The sequence below is a fragment of the Mirounga leonina genome, unplaced genomic scaffold, assembly GCF_011800145.1.
Source record: "Mirounga leonina isolate KUSES-001 unplaced genomic scaffold, KU_Mleo_1.0 Mir_114, whole genome shotgun sequence".
NCBI classification, from domain to species: Eukaryota; Metazoa; Chordata; class Mammalia; order Carnivora; family Phocidae; genus Mirounga; species Mirounga leonina.
This window is the reverse complement of record NW_023270265.1, coordinates 12,913,963-12,932,256: the sequence shown is the minus strand read 5'-3', so window position 1 is coordinate 12,932,256 and position 18,294 is coordinate 12,913,963. Positions and strand designations below refer to the sequence as shown.

Here is an 18,294-nt window from a genome sequence, read left to right as displayed (position 1 = left end):
ACAGGGAAAAATATCCACTGTAGAATGTGGTTGTGAAGAATGAATGAACGTATAATACGTAAGCAAAGTACTTGACGTAGATCATTTTTAAAGGGATGGTATTTTGTCAGGGCCTCGATATCTAGTTATATAAATTATTTGTCCAACTGTAAACACACACACAACCCCTAAGACAGGTATGTCTAAAAAATAAGTCCAGGGTAAGCACTGAGTTCCAAGTCTAGACCACAGAGAACTCAAAGCAGGTGGCAATCTTGTATCATCTGAAACTTTTAATTACAAATGGCAGATACCTACTCCAACTGGCTTAAGTACAAATGGGAATGTGTACCTAGGGGAAAAGTCCGCAATGTTCTGGCTTCAGACGTGGTCTGATTTACTAGGACCCAGTGACTCTCTCCCTCAGTCCCTGTGCACCAACTGCAGATTCTGTTCTCAGTCAGGCTCTTTTCTCCTGCAAGATTCCCTGGTGAGATTCAAGGCCCTCCAGGAGGTTTCTGGCCCAGCATTGCGTCTCTTTGGCCCTGGTCAGTCCCTGTGTCTGTGTCTCCCTGAACCCATTACTGCTGCAGGAAAGGGAGCTTCGGAGGAATCAAGGCAGAGGGAGGGGTCAACCACACCTGAGCCACTGGCACTGAGAGGAGGGGGTGGGGCTCTGCCAGAACACATTTGGGGCACCATGTTAGCAGAAGAAGGACAAAGGATACTGTGGTACAACAACCCCAGATGTCTTCTCCAAGCCTTTTCCTCTCTCTCCCCTAAGCCCACTACCACCACCCAGGCCTCAGCACTCTATCACCCCCTCCACAATGAAACCTGGTCCAGAGAAGACCAAAGTCAGCCAGGAAGGAGAAGTGACAAGGCCATCCACCCTGGGGCCACAACTCCAAGGTGTGTGGAGGGGGAGAAAGGGTATGGCCCTCCAAAGGGGAGCCCTGCTCAGCTCATCACTCTGGTCTCACTAGAGTAATCAAAAAGAGTGACTGTAAGAGTAACTTTTGCTGCTTAGGGAATCTCTATGGCAATCATCCATGAGTGTTTATATCTCTCTCCCATGTCTGCGGGTTGGCCGGGGTCAGCTGGCGTAGGCTGGATCCATTGATTCCAGGCTCTCGGTTGGGTTTGGATCCGCTCTGCAGATCTCTCATTGGCCTGCAGCTACCTGGGGCATGCCTTTCCTACCGCAATGGCGGAAGCTCAAGAAGACAATTTCCAGTCTTGCATCATCTCTGCTAACATTCTGTTGGACCAAGCAAGTCATGTGGCCAAGCTCAAAGTCCAGCAGTAGGGATGTATGCTTCCCCACCATGTTGCAAGGATGGGGAAGTATAACATTAGTACCAAGAAGAGACGACTTAGGACCACCAATGTAATCTGCCACAGCAGGTAAACAAAGAAGGGCCTTCCCCACAGGCTCAGCACTTGTAATTGATTTGTTTGTCAGAGTGAAAGCTCAGCTCTAAGCACTGAAGCTGAACAAATTGGCCTTGTCCATGATTACATGATCTATTAAGGAGGAGGATATGCGAGAGCCCTGAACTCCCGATGGAGATCACACCTGGAATGGAGCGACATCCGACAGAGATTCTCCCTCTTCTGTCCACTGCCCTCAACAGTCCGGATCCAGTCCTGACAGGGCCCAGCCCGGGGAATCATCGTCTCTGACAGCTTGAATTAGAGTTAAGTCTTCCCGTCTCCCACAGCTCAGGCTGGCCTCAGGCAAGCCCCTGCTCTCTGACAGAGTGATGTGGTCAGCATCTTCTCTCCTCTGGCACCTTCCCTACACAGTCTGCTGAGGTCAGAGGACAAGGAGAGAGGAAGAGGAGGAAGTATGGAAAGTTCTTTCTTGATGGTCCCATAAGATGGCTTTATGCTCTCTGGATCTGGAAGAGATTAAATGCTGTCATGGGCACTTTCAAAAGTCTCTTACAGACCCTCCCTTCCCACTGCCACTCCCCACACCGTCATCTGCACCCCCGGCTCCAGGGCTGTAGTTCTCTGATCCCAGCCAGTGAATCAGAAGCCACCTGCTCCCTCCTCAGCCCCTAGAAAGCTCACCTCCTCCTCCCTTCTGCTGCACTCACACTGGTTCTGGGCAGGCCTGGGGTCAGGGTCACAGACAATGGCACAGCGGCTCTTTGGACCACATGGCCCACGCCTGGTCCTCCCGTCCTGACAAGCCCCTGGGATCGGGCTGGTGGCAACTGCCCATTCAGTTAGGTCCATTCTCCCACCACAAGCAGCTCCTCTGTCCCCGAAGATCAACAAGTCTTTGACCCCTCCATTAGAGAGAATGCAGTTGCTCCCCAATACATCAGCACCATGCCTATCCCTCTGCCTCTACCACCTCAAGCCCCAAAGCACAACTCCCTGTGTGCATCAGCCTCCAGCCAGGCTCTTTTCTGATCATGCAAGATTGCCTGTAAGATTCATAGGCCCTCAGGAAGAGCCTCTGGCCCAGCACTGTCGGGAAAATTGGCGTTGCGTCCCATTGGCCCTGGTCAGTCTCTGTGTCTGTGTGTCCCTGAACCCATCACTGCAGCAGGAGAGGGAGCTTCAGAGGAATCCCAAACTCCCAAACTCCAGCGGACACAAGTCAGGCTCTCAGCGAGGTCCTGTTCAGGCTCACCACGGTCTCTGGGCTTGAGAGAGGTACGGCTACTCCCCCTGCCCCCCAGGGTGGGGGGGGTCCCCATCTCAGCTCCAACCCTGGCCAAAGTCCCCTCCCTCCACCACTCACTCAGCCTTGTCTTCCCCCCACTGGGCCAGCTGTGAGGCTGGTTCGAAGCCCCCCTTGACAATCTGCATCTCTGCCTAGCACCTCTCCTTGGAGCTGGATAGCTAACTTCTTAGTGTCTTCGCCAAAACATCAGTGTAACGCCTTGGTACGTTAAAACAAAATTTTACCAAAAAAAGTATTTCCCAGCAGCTGTCCTCACGTGTCTCACTGGCTAGAGCACTGCCATGTGGCCACCGTAGCTGCGAAGAAGGGTAGTCAAGTCAGAGTCTAGCAGAGGGGGCTGAGAGCACTGTGCACGGCCCAGACAGTCCAGATTCATCCTTGGGCCCCAGCGCACTGCAGTCCCGACAAAGTCTGGGTTCTCTGTTAGCAACAAAGCTGGAGGGGGTGCGGGTGAGCGCTGGGGCTGAGGGATAAATTAGCTGCTGCTGGCCACACTAACCCTGACTACTAAGACCTGCCCCTGAGTGGCCCACAATCCTTGGGATCGCTGCGGGGCCAGAGATGACAATTCAGAAATGACAAGCCTTGCTTCCATCCGTGGCTTCCTCACTGTCTGAGGGGCTGGTCAGGAGACCCAGAGCTAGAACAAATGATGTCAAGATAGGCCAGTCACTTTCTAGCTCAGTGGCCTCGGGCAACTCGTCACATCCGTCCGTGTCCCTCACTTTCCACCCGAGTGAGACGGGAATGAGCCTCATAGAGCCATTGCCTGCCTCAGCTAACAATTAATTAGGACTCCTAATTGCAAGTGACAGAAATTACCTCATACTGGCTTAAGAAAAACAATTTTTTTTATTTAATTTATTGAACCATCCGGGGAGAGATGGCTGCCGGCCCGGCAGGGCCAGAGGTCAGACAGCATCCTGAGGCTCCCGCTCTGTACTCTGGGGCTGGCTTTGCCTCACCCTCCTCCACACAAGTGCTCCCGACCACCCCAGAGGTAGCTCCTTCTGCTCCACCAGGCCTGAGAAAAAGGGAGTGTCTACACAAATTGATTCCGCAAAAATTCCGGGGCTGAACCCATCGCTGCGGCCAGGGAGTGGAGCACAGAGCATGATGGACTCTCATCAGCTACCATGTGAGCAAGGAGGGGAGAGAGTAGTTCCCAAGAAATAAAAGGCAGGCTATTGTTGCTAGTAGAGAGAAAGGCTGCCAAGCAGGGGCAGGAAGAAGAGAAAACCAGGCAGGGCAGCAGAGAAAACTCCTGGAGGTAAGCATGCGCCGTGGGCTCTGGGCTCCATCCTGGGACCCTGAGTGGTTGGCCACAGAACCTATTCGGAGCCAGTATGGTGGAGTGGGGGACAAGCAGGGAGCTTCTGACCAGATAAGGAAAGATACTTCCTCCGAGCTCCTCAAAAGTAGGAAAGTAAGGCCAACCTAGCAGAACCAGGGAAAATGTAGGATACTTCCCCAACTCACAGAGAGGGCCATGGGCTGACCAGGGTGGAATTTACATAACGGTGAGAAACACGGTCTTCCACATGTTTCTTGGTGTGGCCTTTATCCCGCTCTGGTCTCTCCGTTCCTAGGTGACGAGAGATGACACTTCCTCAGACAGGCTGATTCTTAAGGTTAATTGAAAGTGGCCTTTCTCATGAATCATCCATTGCACTGAATTATTAATCACCTGCAGGCATTTGCAGGCCTTTAAACACTTGGACTTCCTGCAACCCTCCTTGGAAATGCTTTTGCCAATTGAAATATGACTTCCTTTTGGCCACGGAAAAGAGAAACCCTGTCTGCCGCTGTTTCCAGATTTCCCAGCTCCCAGAGACCCAAGATCTGAAAACAGGAAGCTGGACCAGGGCTGCTGCTCGACCTGGAGGCCCTTGTTATGTGAGCAGGCTCTAGGTCAGTCGGGCTCAGGGCCCCTGTGAGACCGTGGACAGAGGGGATCCAGGGGCTGGGTCTAGCTCCACCACTTACTGGGTGGTCCGTGGAACTTCTTCGATTCGGTTTCCTCATCTGAAGGAGTGGCCCCAACTCTGCATGCTAATACAACATAGGGTTCAACAGGTCATGTACACTGAGCCTACATCATGATGCCCAAAACATAAAGAGCAGCAAGAAAGGTGAACTCCTCCCTGACACCTGCTCTCATCTCCCAGTGGAAGAAAAAAGACTCAACTCAGTGGGCTGGCTGCATGTGTAAGGTGGTCGCAGGCTAAGCTAGCAATGTGAGTGCAAGACCCAGCAGCCAGTCTACAGGGCAAGGCCAAGAGCTTCTGGTGGGCCCCAAAGTGTGGGCCCAGGATGTGTGTGATGCATGGATGACATTGGCAGAAACCAGGAGGCAGCTCATCCTGGGGGGGCAAGCCTTTCACCCACCATTCAGCACAGCCTCAGCCCCTGAGGCAGATATTGGGACGCTGAGCTGAAGAAGGCATGGCTCCCTGCCTTCATGACATCCTGGTCTGCTGGGGAGAGTGAGATGGGGTGATAGTCATAGGCACTGAGCGCTGCAGAGGGATGGTGATGGGGGGCATCCGGGTGGGTGAGCATGGGGAGGGGAGCCTAGAAGACATAGCAGGGGAGGAGGTATCGGGTTGAATCTGAAGATTCAGAGAGGAAGTTGATGCAGTGCTCCAGGTTAGAGATGGCAGAGACCTGGGAGAAGTTTTTGGTGGTGACGGAGTTGGACAGAGAATAAAGAGCCGGCAGAAGCAGGCCATGCTTGGATGTGGGTGGTGAGAAAAGCAGACCGGGAAAGGAGCCAGAAGGCCTGAGAAAAGCAGAGCATGGGGCTGGAGGAGGATGGGCAGCTCTGGACCTGACACTTCCAGACTGGCCACAGGGCATTCCCTTTTCCAGAAGCACCCACTCATGGAGCTTCAGGCCAATCGTGGAGATGGTTGGGTGTGGATGGATGCCATGCCCTGTCGGGGGCATTCGGGCCAGGCGGGGCTGCTAGGGAGGGGGTCATGGCAGCTAAAACGTTACCACACAAAGACTACGTGGGCCTCGCTCGCTGCTTGGTCCCAGCTTGGGGCCCACTGAGAGTTTTAAGCAGCAGGGGGAAGAAGAATGTAAACCATCCCTCCCAGAGGGCTGCAGGACACTGTGTTTCCAACGATGTCCACGTCCTAATGCTTGGGACCTGGGACTGGGTTACCTTGCATGGCAAAGGGGACCTTGCAGAAGTGATTAAGGCAAAGATCTTGAGAGGGGGCAATTACCCTGGATTATCTGGGCAGGCCCCACCTAATCACAGAGGTCCTTATAAGAGGGAGGCAGAAGAGGTGATGTGAAAATGACAAGGATTGGGGCGCCTGGGTGGCTCAGTCAGTTGGGCGTCCAGCTCTTGATTTCGGCTCAGGTCATGATCTCAGGGTTGTGAGATGGAGCCCTGCGTCGGGTTCTGTGCTCAGCGGGGAGTCTGTTTAAGATTCTTTTTCTCCCTCTGCCTCTCCCCATGCTCGTGCTCTCTCTCTCTCTAAAAATAAAGAAAGAATAAAAAATAAAGAATATGACAAAGATTCAGAGAGATTAGAAAATGCTGCTGCTGGCTTTGAAGATGGAAGGAAGGGGCCACTTATAGGCAGCTTCTAGAAGCCGGAAAATGATGGGAAATGGATTTTCTCCCAGCTTCCAGAAGGAAGGCAGCCCTGCAGACCCATTTCAGTCTTCTGACTTCAGACTGCAAGACACTACATTGTTTTTAACTAACAGGAAACTGACATTCAACTCAGACCTTAGGGGAAAGATGAGGAGGCTTTGAGGGAGACGCAGACCCCATACCCTGAGATACCACCAGCATCACCAGCCCAGCAGAAGCAAAGGTCAGAGTCTCAGGTTCTCCAGACACTCCATCCAATACCGTGTGCGGGAGGTGAATGCTGGTAGAGGAAATTCCCTGCCTCCTCCAGGCTCCTAGCAGGCTTCGGGGGTGGAGTGGAGAGAGAGGCCCTACTGGGTAGAGATGCAGGGACCCCCTTCTCACCTGACCACGAAAAGAAAGTAGCCACACTTCCTCCTGCACCTGCAAAATGAGGGGGACCCCAGTTCACCGCCCATCCCGCCTAGGGTCAACCAGCGCTCGGGCAGGACGGAGCTGCACACTGACAGCCTGGTGAGCTCCCCATCTTGTCTACTCAGCCTCCTCTGGACCGTGATAGGCGCAGGTGCCAGGCAGGAGCGGGGCCCATACTCCCTCTTTGGACACGACCTACAAGGCTGTAATATAAGACCGACCCTCCCTCTCCGCACACATAAATCCCTTTCGGTCCCCAGCTACAGATGCCGCCTCAAGGTCTCAGATGCTCCCACCAGAGCGCCCCGCAGGGACGCTGGGCGCTGCCCCAAGAGGGGGCGCATCCTCCAACGGGGCGCACGCCGGGTGGGAGCGGGCACAGAAACTGGAGGGCCCTTACTCGAGCCTCCCGTCAAGGCTGCGTCCACTGGTCTCGACGGGCACTGCCCCTGCGGTCTAATAATCATCACTACAATAATAGGGGTTGCGGGTGTCCAGGGGACCCAGACGACGCCACCCTGGTCACACAATCACCACTGTAGTGGCTGGCACTCGCTGTGCACCCCCAGCCCCTCACCTTCAGGCCAAGTCACCGATCTAAGCCGTGTCCATTACGTACTTTCACCCAGAGAGAGTACTCTTACTAACCCAACTGAGGACAGAGAGCCCAGAGTGCTGAAGGAAACTGCCCCAAGTGGGGAGCCGGCGTCGGAACCCCGGCGGGCCGGCTGCAGACCCCGGGCTCTCCGACGCCTCATTATTTTGTGTGTTTCGACCGCGGACGTGTGAACTTCAGCGCCGCACCGCGCGCCCCCGCGGCCGGACAGGCTGCGCGGGGACCCGGGACCCCGCGCGGAGAGTCCGCCCTGGGAGCCGGGCAGGGCCCCGCAGCCCGGGTGGGTGCTGGGCCAGGGGCGTTGGGGAGGGGGGCGCAGCCGCAGCCTGCGGGGGGCCGCGGAAGGTGGAGGCGCCCTCCTACACCGGCAGGTGGCTTTGCCCAGGCGGCCGGGCGTGAAGGGCCGGGTGCTGAACCCTCTATCAGACGCGGCGGCGAAGGCGTTGGCCCTGGCCTCCCGGACCCGGGGGCCCTCGCACCCCACCCCGCCCGAGCCGCGGGGAGCCCCGGGCACCCCGTGCGGCCCAGCCCGGAGCCCTGCAGTTTCCGGGCGCGCACCCGCGGCTCCGCTCTGGGGCGGCGAGCAGGGCCTGGCCGGGGCGGAGCTGCGGCGTCCGGGGGCTGGCTGCCTGCCCCCCGCCGTCTGCCGCCAGGGCCCGGGCGCGACGGGGGACCGCCCCCGCGCCCGCCTGACGGCCCCCGCCGGGCCTTAAAAGCCTGCCCCGCGGCGGCTGCAGGCGCGGAGACCTGGGCGCCCCAGCCCCGACAGCCGGCCCGAGCAGTCCCATGGCAGGTAAGTGCCCCCCGCCCCACCCTCGCCCCCAGCGCCGCGCCCGGGCCCCTCGGCCCCCAGTGGCCGCCCTCTGCCTCGCCCCGCCTGCCCCGCTGGGGCTCAGTCCGCACCCTGCGTGTGGCTCCTAGCGCGGGGCGGGGTGAAGGGGAGAGTGAGACCCTCTCCTCCCAGACGGTTGCGGGTCAGGAAGGGTGGGGGCCCCGCCTTCTCACCAGTCCCCTCGGTCCAGACCCCAGAGCCCGGCAAGCCCCTTGTCCACACCTGACCCGAAAGAGGCACCTTCTTCGCCCATCGAGGGCAGGCAGCCGGCGCCTGGGAACGAGCGTGCCAGGGCTCTCAGGGGGCGCTGAACGCGAGTGGATCCGGACAGGCCCCCGCAAATGACCGGGTGCAGGCAGCGAAGCGTCCTTGTGTCTCTGTTTCTCACACGCCCCTTTCCTCATCCACACTCCTGTCGTCTTCAACTGACTCCCCTAAGTGGGTTCATCTTGATAGAGGGTTGAGGAAGGGATTGGGTTTTAGAGAAGGTTACAGAATTCAAACATGAGTCCAGCCTCTCAGCAGGTTCCAAGACCCCAGAGGATAGGGCCAGGAATGCAAACCCGGGCATCATCCCTTCCTGGGCTTTCCTTAAGTACATGATGCCCACACTCAGGCTTACTCTCAGCCTGAACAGGAACCCAGGGAAGATAAAGGTTCTGGTAAGAGCAGATTCAATGTCTACTCAGGAGCACAAGAAAATGGTTCATGGCTGCTTTCCAAAGGAACAGGAAGCTTGCTTCTCTGTCACTCCCGGGGTCCAACCCAGGGGGTGAGGTTGCTGCCCAAATTGGGCCCCCCAGCAGGCCAGTGGTGTGAGGGGGAGTGGCTTTCCCCAGGCATCACAGTCCTGGTGGTCTCTGCCTCCCAGAGCAGGTGGCCCTGGTCATTGGGGGCCTCGCTGGGGGGCTGCTGCCACTCCTGTTGCTCATCTGGGTGAGCTGCTGTCTCTGGAAGAAGCTTCGTGCCACGTTCACCTATGAGGAGCTGCCGGGGAGCACCGCTGCATCCGGCATTCAGGGGGGCAAGCTCTACCCACCACATGCCAGGACCCAGCCAAGCAGGTGAGGCAGGATGTGGGGCCAAGCAAGCTCCTGGCCTTGCTTAGGGCCCTCCCCGTGGAGTTTCCCTTGGAGTAGGGTGCGAAAGGGAGGTCTGTTTATGGAGCGCCTCCTTGTGCTACAAAGAAACCCCAGAATCATCACTACAAGCTATGGGGCAGGCATGATGAGGCTCATTTTCCAGATAAGGAAAGACATATGTGGCAGGTCCAAGGAGCAGGACTAGTAAGTGCTAGAACAGGCATTAGAGTCCAGGCAGAGTGACTCCAGAAGCAGTGCTCCTTCTGCAAGTCTCCGCTGGCTGCAGACAGACAGAGGTGTTGGCTTTGGGCGGGGGGCGGAGGGGGGGGCCAGAAAATGGTGCTCTTGCCTCCTCCTGGCTCCCACTGGCTTTTCTTCCTGCAGCCTCTGGCACTCAACCCCTAGGGCTGAGCGCACTGAGGCCACGTTGTTCTCTTGCCGCCAACACGTGTGTCATCTCCCCCCCTCGGAACAGGCCCCCAGGTGTGCCATTCGTGGTGCTCCCTTCCCTCCAAGACCGAGACTGGGTACCCCTACACCGTGGAGAGTGGGCCCAGGCCCCACGGGACCACCGCCTCGCCCCGGAGCCCATGCGCCACCCCTCCCGCGGCAGCTTTGGTGAGTGCTCCTGCCAGAGCCCGTCTGGACTCAGGCTCCCTTCAGGCCAGGGCGAGCCCATTTGCTTTCATGGGCCTGGCTCTGGAAAACAGCCTGGACCAGCAGCCCCCCAGCGAGGCCCCCAGTTACCAGGTCTGCTTGTTCTGGGGGCAGAGACCACCAGGACTGTGATGCCTGGGGAAAGCCCACACCACTGGCCTCCTGAAGGCAGAATTTGGGCAGCAACCCCACCCCCCAGGTTGGACCCCCGGAGTGAACCAGAAGCAAGGCTGTTGCTGGCAGGGGTGTGCCCAGTCTCAGCAGTAAAGCCATTTCCCTTGGGATCCCAGGGCTCTGGGCAGAGTCTTCTGGTTTCCCTTGGAAAGAGTTGCCCAGGGACCACTCCTTGCAGGTACTTGGGTTTACCGAATGCCTGCTGCGCCCCCGGCCTGTGCCAGATACGGCCTCAGGTGCCGTTGTGGAGTTAGACCTCACCATGCCTCTGTGGGAGAAGAGATCTTCACCCCATTTTATACATTCATAAACAGAGGCTCAGAAAGTTAACAGTGCCCTGCTCAAGGGCACAGAGGCAGTAAGCAACAGATCTGGGATTGGAACCCAGAACGCTCAGTGGGTTCTGTTCTAGGTTGATAGGTTGGCTGATCCAGAGGGCAGAATGGTAGGAGCTGGGCGCACAGCTTTCTGCCCACCCCTTTGCTCTGAAGACCTCCCAAGATACCTTCCCAGGAACCACCCAATGATCAGCTAGTCCCAGGCATATACCCTTCTAATTTGAAGAGGAAGGAAAGAGACAGCACTTTATCACTGAGACATCTTCTGGACCCCATGAACAGAAGCCAGGCCAGGTGCTGGGCACTGGGTACCCCCCAAGCAGGCCCTGACCGAGGCGCCGGGGTTAAATGAATACTGAACACTCTGCTGGGGGCCTCAGAGCGGAGCAGACCTGGATATGTCATGCCTTAGTGTTGTCAGGCTTCCTGGAGGAGTTGCCCTAGAGAGAGGGGCTGTGCTCAGTCTGGAGAAGAGCATGGAGCAGATGCGGTCAGGAGAGGCCAGTGAACTGCTTGCTGGAGGCTCAGTCAAGAAGAGATGGGTTGGGGCAGGGATGGTGAAGCCCAGAGCTTACTGTCCCCCACGTCCCTGCCTTCCTCTGGCCTGGCAGACCGCCCCACCCCTGTGTTGTAGGAAATGCAGGCATGATGGGGACCATCAACCCAGAGCTATACAAGTTCCTGGAGGACAAGAGTGAGACCGACTTCCCCGAGGGCTGCCTGGGGCGGCTGTGGTTTTCTGTGGAATACCAGCAGGAAGCCGAGCGGCTGCTGGTGGGCTTGATCAAGGTGCAGAGGCTGCAAGTCCCCTCGGAGACCTGCAGCCCCCTGGTGAAGCTCCATCTGCTGCCCGACGAGCGGTGCTTCCTCCAGTCCAAGACCAAATGCAAAACCTCCAACCCGCAGTTTGATGAGCACTTCATCTTCCAGGTACGACCTCTGGAGCAGACAGGGTCTGGCTTCCAGGGAAAGAGCAGATATTGTGCAGGTGAGCCCCAGCCTCCTGTGACGGCCAGGGCCCTGCAGCCCCCCGAGGCCCCTAGTGCCACCAGCTCTGCTTTACCTGTCTGCCAGGTCAGGGCCTGCAAGAGCCCAGAGCCCTGATGATGCGGGTAGGGGCGAGACCAGGGAGGTGAGGGGGTAGAGAGCTGGGCTTCCTCTGTCAGGGAGAGAAAGAGAAAACACATTCTTGGAACACCTACTGAATGCCAGGCTCTGGCCCATGGGGCTCTGGAGAAGCAGTCCAAAGCCCTGGATCACTAGGGGGCTTCTGGCAAGGTGATCCCTGGAGCAGGGGCAGGAACTCGCCCAGCCTATCGGAGGCCAGCGCAGGCCCCAGGAGCCATGGTGCTGCAGGCGGTGCCTTGGCTGCCCCGAGGACAGGCAGGCTCAAGGTCTGGAGGTGCAGAGTCTGTCAGGGCACTGAGCCAAGCTCACAGGGGCCTGGGAGCCTGAACAAGTGACTGGGGGCCCTTATGGGAAACCAGCCATCAAGAGCTGCCTTGAGGCCTTAGACAAACATTTTCAAGAGCCGGGCAGCCGGCTGACTGGCCAGGTGAGGAGAGACCACTCAGCATCCGGGAAGAGTGTGATTGCTGAGGCCAGAGCCCTAATTCTTGCCTTCTTCTGGGCCCGAGAGCTGGAGCTGAAAAGAGAGCTGGCATGGGGCCCAGCTCCCTGCACTTTTGCTGAGGGTCAAGGCTGTGGGAATTCACAGGTGACCTTGCTCTTCTCAGGACATGAAGAGCCAAGGCAGTTAGCCGTTCTGCCCAGTGTGGCTGCACGTCATGCTCACAAACTTACTTCTGTTTACTCATCACTTCCCTGCCCTGTCCCCACCCCAACTTGATCCTAGCCTCTCTGAGCTTTATGGGGGAAGGGGAAGGAGACGAGAAAGAGAAGAAAATCTAGGATGCCTGGGTTTGAGGGCTGCAGGTCCCTGGCTGAGCCACCTCTCACCAAAAGCTCCTGTGTCCAGAACAGCGTGCCACACCCTCCCATCCCCTGTCTCCACGCCCGACCCCAGCCCAGACCCTCATCTCTCCCAGGTGTCCAGCAAGAGCATCACACAGAGGGTACTCAGGTTCTCCGTGTACCACGTGGACAGGCAGAGGAAGCACCAGCTCCTGGGCCAGGTGTTCTTCCCCCTGAGAAATGAGACTCTGGCAGGTGACTGCCCGCACGTCATCTGGAGAGACCTGGAGGCCGAGAGCAGAGAGGTAAAGGTCAAGGTCACCCGCCACATACCGCTGCGTGTCGGACTGCCGTGGGCAGCCGGTAGTGTGGCCCAGCGCCTGCTGGCCGACATCAGCCCAAGCAAGTGTGACTCGGGTTCAGGGCCTGGGCTGCAGCCGCACGGGACCGGGGGCGGGGTGGAGCTGCTCCTGGGCAAGGAAGGGCCGCCTGAGGTTCTTTTGCCCTGGAGACCAGATTACCTGGAGCAACTTGATTCCCATCCAAACCAGACACCTGTGAAAGGTGACACCCCAAATGGACCAGCCAAGGAAAATACCCTCTCCTCCTGCCCCCGCCTCCGAGAGGACCCAGGTAGCTTGGAAGGCTTTGGAATCCCCTAGACCTGGATTTGAACCCTCAGCTCTGACCCTCACTACTATGTGATCTTCAGCAAGGCCCTTCGACTGTCCAGACCTCAGTTTCCCCATCTGTAAAATGCCGGTGGGCTGAAAGGAGAAACCCCGTACCAGTGCCTGACTGCTGGGAGGAGGGAGGAAGGCTGTCGGGAAGGTCCCATGGCTCCTCCAGCACCTGCTGAGTGACAAGGGTGCTTTCCCCCCGGCCTCTCCAGCCTCCCTCCGAGTTTGGAGACCTGCAGTTCTGTCTCAGCTACAATGACTGCCTGTGTCTCCTGACCGTGGTCGTGCTGCGAGCCAAGGGCCTTCGGCTCCAGAAGGACCCGAGTTTCGTCAGTAAGTTTTCCTTCTCAGGGCAGGCCCTGTCCTGTGAGCCTGGGGCCCGGGGCTGGAGTCTGACCCTTTCCTCTGACCCTCCAGTTTCTGCCTGCATGTGGCCCACCACGGAGTGCTCACTATCCCCTGTGATGTGGGAAGCCACTTCCTTATACTGAACCCAAGACTGAATCCCTTTGGCCTCCACCAAGACCCCTAACACGCCTGAGACCAAGTCTGCCCCTCCCAAGGCAGTGTCTCGGCTCCTTGAATGGTGCTGTCCTTCTGCCTCCACCTCTGTCCTTCCATGAAGGAGTCCAGTTCCTCCAGGGCTAGGCCCCTTGCCCCACCGCCCCCAGGGAGGGCTCCCTGTACACGAGGCAGGACGCTCGGCTGGAAGAAGACGCATCCCAGGCCAGCAGGGAGCACGGTGCCCTGCTTCCTCTGGCCTCCCAGAACCCAGCAGCTGGAGGAGCGGAGCCGGAACGTCCTGCCCTTATGTGCACCGCTCCCCCCCCCCCCGCCCCCCGCAAGGTGGTAGCTATCTGCCACCTCTGCGTCTCCACATCCGGGTCACTGGAAGCAAGTTGTCATTCAACCTTCCACTGTGGATCCAAAACCCATGTGAGCCCCACCCCAAAAAAACTTGGCCCTCTGAAGGAGAAGGGGTTTGAGGGGCCCCAGGGAGCCTGAGCACTCAGCAGGCAGGGCCCCTCCCCACCAACGGGAGGGATGGGCGTGTGGTGTGGTGCCAGGCTCTGGGAAACAAGGGCCAGCCGAGCCGTGGATGCACTCAGGAGACACACAGGAAGGAAAAGGAAGGGAGGGAGCCAAGCGTTTCCTTGGGCAACGTAAGCCCCACACACTAATCAACCCTGTTTCCTCTTGCAATGCCTTCTGGCCACAGCAGCTGGGAGAAGGGGGGTGCTGGCGCCCAGGGTGGGCGTGTGCCCTCCCAGCCAGACCTCCCACGGGCCAGAGGCTGGACTCTGCCTGTCTCTCCCAGCCCACGGTCCGCACTGCCCCTTAGGTGTGTTTGTCAAAGTGTCTCTGATGAACCACAACAAGGTTGTCAAGTGCAAGAAGACTTCGGCTGTGCTGGGCTCCGCCAACCCCGTGTACAGCGAGACTTTCAGCTTCAGGGCCGACCCCGTGGAGCTGGACACGGCCAGCCTCAGCCTGACAGTGGTGCAGAGCGCCAGAGGGGAGAGTAAGGCCACCCCACCCCACCCCCGGGCTGTGGGGGAAATGGGCAAAGGAGGAGCGTTCAGGCAGTATGGACCCACAGAGAGAGGTTTCTGCTCTCTGCCTAGGGAAACTAGAACTCAGAGAGGCTGAGATACTCGCCCAAGGACACAGCGCTTGCTAGCAGGAGAGCCGGGATTCACACCCCGCTTTGTTCCAGTTTGATTCTCCGTGGCCCCATACGGAGAGGTTAAAGGGTGGCTTCTGCTACCCACTCTTGGAGCAAGCCACCAGAGAGTTTGGGTGGCGGCCTGGCTGCCGGCCACCAGCCAAGTGACCTGATGCTGAGGGTCGTTGTGTGCCCTACCTTGCCTCGTACCTTCCAGACAAAACTTTAGGGTCCTGGGTGAGGTTCAGGGCGGGTGACAGGACACCCTGTGTCCACTCGCAGCATCTGGGGGAGCAGGGCCATCGGGCTAGCTGGCCTCATGGACCAGAGCTTCCGGCCCTTCTCCACCATGGCACTTGGTGGGAGAAAATTGTTGAATATTCCCTCTGAACATACAGTGGGCTGATGGAAGAGGGCTTCTTTCTGGAGGGGCCCCTTTCTCCCTCAGCTCTTTGACGTGAAGTTGGCTTAAGAGTGGATGACTCCCAAGGGCTGGCTCTCCCCACCTGGGGGCCCTTCTCCCCCTATGTCCAATTCCAGAGCAAAGCCAGGATCCCTTTGGGGGCTGTCAGCTCGAGCTTAAAGAGGGAGGGGGCCGGCTCCGTCCTTTGAGAGGAGGAGTAAGAGAGAGAAAGAGAAGGCCCGAGGTGAGGTGGTTTCTGTGCTCCAGAGAATGATGGTGTTTTTCCCTCCCCCACAGCCAGCCACCAGCTGGGCCGGGTGGTGGTGGGCCCTTACATGTGCACCCGAGGCAGACAGCTGGAGCACTGGAATGAGATGCTCAGCAAGCCCAAGGAGCTGGTAAAGCGCTGGCATGCGCTCTGTCCCCCACCTGAGCCCTGACTCGGCTGGGACCTCCGGTCTGCCTCCGGAGCCTGCCCTCTCCCACGGCAGCCGCAGGCCTGGGCGCTCCGGCCAGCACCCCACTGGGCTGCCAGGCCAGCCCGAGCCGGGGCAGCGTGCATGCTGATGCACAGGAGAGAAGAGGGGACGAGAGAGCCCCAGCCAGGTCAGCAGTGTGGCTCGCCGCCATCTGCCAGCCTCAGAGACCCTCCCAACTCACTCCATCCTCCTCCACCCGTGGGGCTGCCTGGGCTGCGAATTCCAACCCCTGGTCAGCACAGTCTCCGCTGGACCGGAATCTCAGGCTTTCAGAAGAACGATGCTGGGAGGGGAAGAATGAAGCGGGGGAAATCGGAGGGGTAGACGAACCATGAGAGACGATGGACTCTGAAAAACAAACTGAGGGTTCTAGAGGGGAGGGGGGTGGGAGGATGGGTTAGCCTGGTGGTGGGTATTGAGGAGGGCATGTTCTGCATGGAGCACTGGGTGTTATGCACAAACAATGAATCATGGAACACTACATCTAAAACTAATGATGTAATGTAGGGGATTAACATAAGAATTAAAAAAAGAAGAAGAACGATGCTGTTCCGTGATAGCATAGCTGTGTGTGCTGAACAGAGACCTGGGCTCCACCATCCCAGAAAGCTGACGACAGCTTGGCGCTGGACTCGCACCACGTCTCAGCTGTGGTTTCCCTAACTTTCACCTGGCAGAGAAAACAAACTGCTCTGGGGGCCTCATGGGGGGCCGGAGGTGCCCAAAGCACTGATTTTAGCCAGTCCACAATAAATAGCACAGTCTGAAAGTTGGGTTGGGGGTGGGCGTGTTGGTATGGAACAGCTCCCAGACGCCTGGGAAGCACAGCGTGCCCACAGCTCAGGAGAGAAAGCTCTCCGGGATCGAGACCCGCCAGCTTCAGGAGCTGGGAAAGAACACTGGGAGCAGTCCGCCCAGGTACCAAGGGGCGGACAGGTTCTCGGCTCCCGCTCCCTGTGCCAGCTGGGGAGGCCCTCACCTGTGTTGGGTCCCTCCCAGGGCTATGTCACATCCTGCCCATGGCCCATCCTCCCCAGAGCCAGTTTTTAATGGTATTGATATCATTCATCTAAATTCCACATATACCTTACATCTAGCAAGACATTACTATTATTACTGTGTTCAGTCAATATTCATTTATATTCACCCACAGAGTTGCTCTTTCTTTTGCTTTTCATTCTTTCCTGCATTTCTGGGATTCTACCTGAGATCATGTTCCTCCTACTTGAAGAACTCTTTTTAGTATTTCTTTTAGTGCAGATCTGCTCACAGCGCATTTTCTTAGTTTTTGAATAGAAATGTCTATTTCAAATTCATTTTTAAAGGATTTTTTTGTGGAAATAGAATTCTGGGCTGACATTTTCTTTTCTGTCTGCAGTTTAAAAATGGTGTTCATTGTCTTTTTACTTCCATCATTTCTGTTGACAAGTAAGTTATCAATGCTATTGTTTCTCCTTGGAAAGTAATGCATCTCCCTCTCCTTCCCACCCTTAGCTGCTTTTAATATTTTCTCTTAATCTTTGGTTATCAGCAATTTGAGTATGGTATACTTTAAGCAATTTTCCTTTTCTTTAGTTTTTTTTTTTAAGATTTTATTTATTTATTTTGACAGAGAGAGACACAGAGAGAGGGAACACAAGCAGGGGGAGTGGGAGAGGGAGAAGCAGGCTACCCACTGAGCAGGGAGACCGATGCGGGGCTTGATCCCAGAACCCCGGGATCATGACCTGAGCGGAAGGCAGACGCTTAACAACTGAGCCACCCAGGCGCCCAGGCAATTTTCCTTTTATTTATCCACCCTGGGAGTAATAAAGCTTCATCAGTTTTGGAAAATTCTCAGCCCATATTTCTTCAGATATGATTTCTGCCCCTTCTTCCTCTCCTCTTCTTCTGAGACTCCAGTCACACACCCGTTAGATCTTCCAGCCAGCTCCCACAGGACTCCTGCGCACCGTGCTGCATTTTCCACTCCCCTTACACCTGTGCTTCAGCTTAGAGTTTTTATACTGCCCTCTTACATTTTACTAAATCTTTCTTCTGCTAAGTCTAATTGTGGTTAACCTATATGCTAAGTCCTTAATTTCAATTACTGCATTTTTCAGTTCTAAATTTCCATCTGATGCTTTGTGATCAATTCCAGTTCTCTGATGAAAGTCTCTGTTTTGTCAATCACACCAATATCTGTGTCATCAGTGGGTCAGTTTTATTGTGTATGTTTTCTCCCTTTGGTCCCGTCACTTGGAATGTTTGACAATATATTGTCTAATGCTGACCATGATGATAAATTATAGTAGCTCCAGGAGACAGCATTCCTCCAGAGAGGGTTTACTATATCCTCTGGTTGACGGAATGGGGAGAGGTCACCTTAATCCAGTCTGGTGATGAACTAACTGGAGTCTGGGTTGCAGGGTTTTTGTTGTTGTTGTTTTTAAAGAGAGGGCACAAGTAGGGGGAGGGCACAGGGAGAGGGAGAGGCAGGCCCCACTCTCAGCGTGGAGCCCGACTCGGGGCTCAATCCCACAACCCTGAGATCATGACCTGAGCCGAAATCAGGAGGCAGACACTTAACTGACTGAGCCACCCTGGTACCCTTAGGTCGCAGTTTTTGTAACCACTTCTGGTTTTCCCCCATTTTTAGGGTGTAGTCTTCCAAGGATACCATTTGGATCACCAAGTGAGGCTCTGGTATGTTTACTAGGCTTCTCTTCCTTGGTGGGTTCTAAACTCCAATTTTTATCCC

General features: G+C 56.6%; 1 protein-coding gene across 3 annotated transcripts; it reads left to right on the top strand.

The window, feature by feature from the left end:
* The first annotated feature begins 8,043 nt into the window (after positions 1-8,043).
* On the top strand, positions 8,044-15,913 carry LOC118022720 (synaptotagmin-15). Of its 3 annotated transcripts, XM_035023492.1 has the most exons (8): positions 8,045-8,122; positions 9,033-9,225; positions 9,719-9,861; positions 11,047-11,342; positions 12,461-12,631; positions 13,219-13,339; positions 14,349-14,528; positions 15,373-15,913. In XM_035023492.1, exons 1-8 carry the CDS (start codon positions 8,116-8,118, stop codon positions 15,513-15,515), a joined length of 1,254 nt encoding a protein of 417 aa, XP_034879383.1. In that variant the 5' UTR covers positions 8,045-8,115; the 3' UTR covers positions 15,516-15,913. The 3 variants fall into 3 exon arrangements, with proteins under 3 accessions (XP_034879397.1, XP_034879383.1, XP_034879392.1); XM_035023506.1 differs by lacking the exons at positions 9,033-9,225; positions 9,719-9,861 and having other exon boundaries at positions 8,044-8,122; positions 11,024-11,342; XM_035023501.1 differs by lacking the exons at positions 14,349-14,528; positions 15,373-15,913 and having other exon boundaries at positions 12,461-12,959; positions 13,219-13,356.
* The last annotated feature ends 2,381 nt before the right edge of the window (positions 15,914-18,294 follow it).

What these genes read in the sequence shown, in the direction of transcription:
- LOC118022720 (XM_035023492.1), top strand. An exon ending in TGGAGGCCGAGAGCAGAGAG is followed by an intron (nt 12,632 to 13,218) that starts GTAAAGGTCAAG and finishes CGGCCTCTCCAG; the next exon opens with CCTCCCTCCGAGTTTGGAGA. An exon ending in GAAGGACCCGAGTTTCGTCA is followed by an intron (nt 13,340 to 14,348) that starts GTAAGTTTTCCT and finishes ACTGCCCCTTAG; the next exon opens with GTGTGTTTGTCAAAGTGTCT.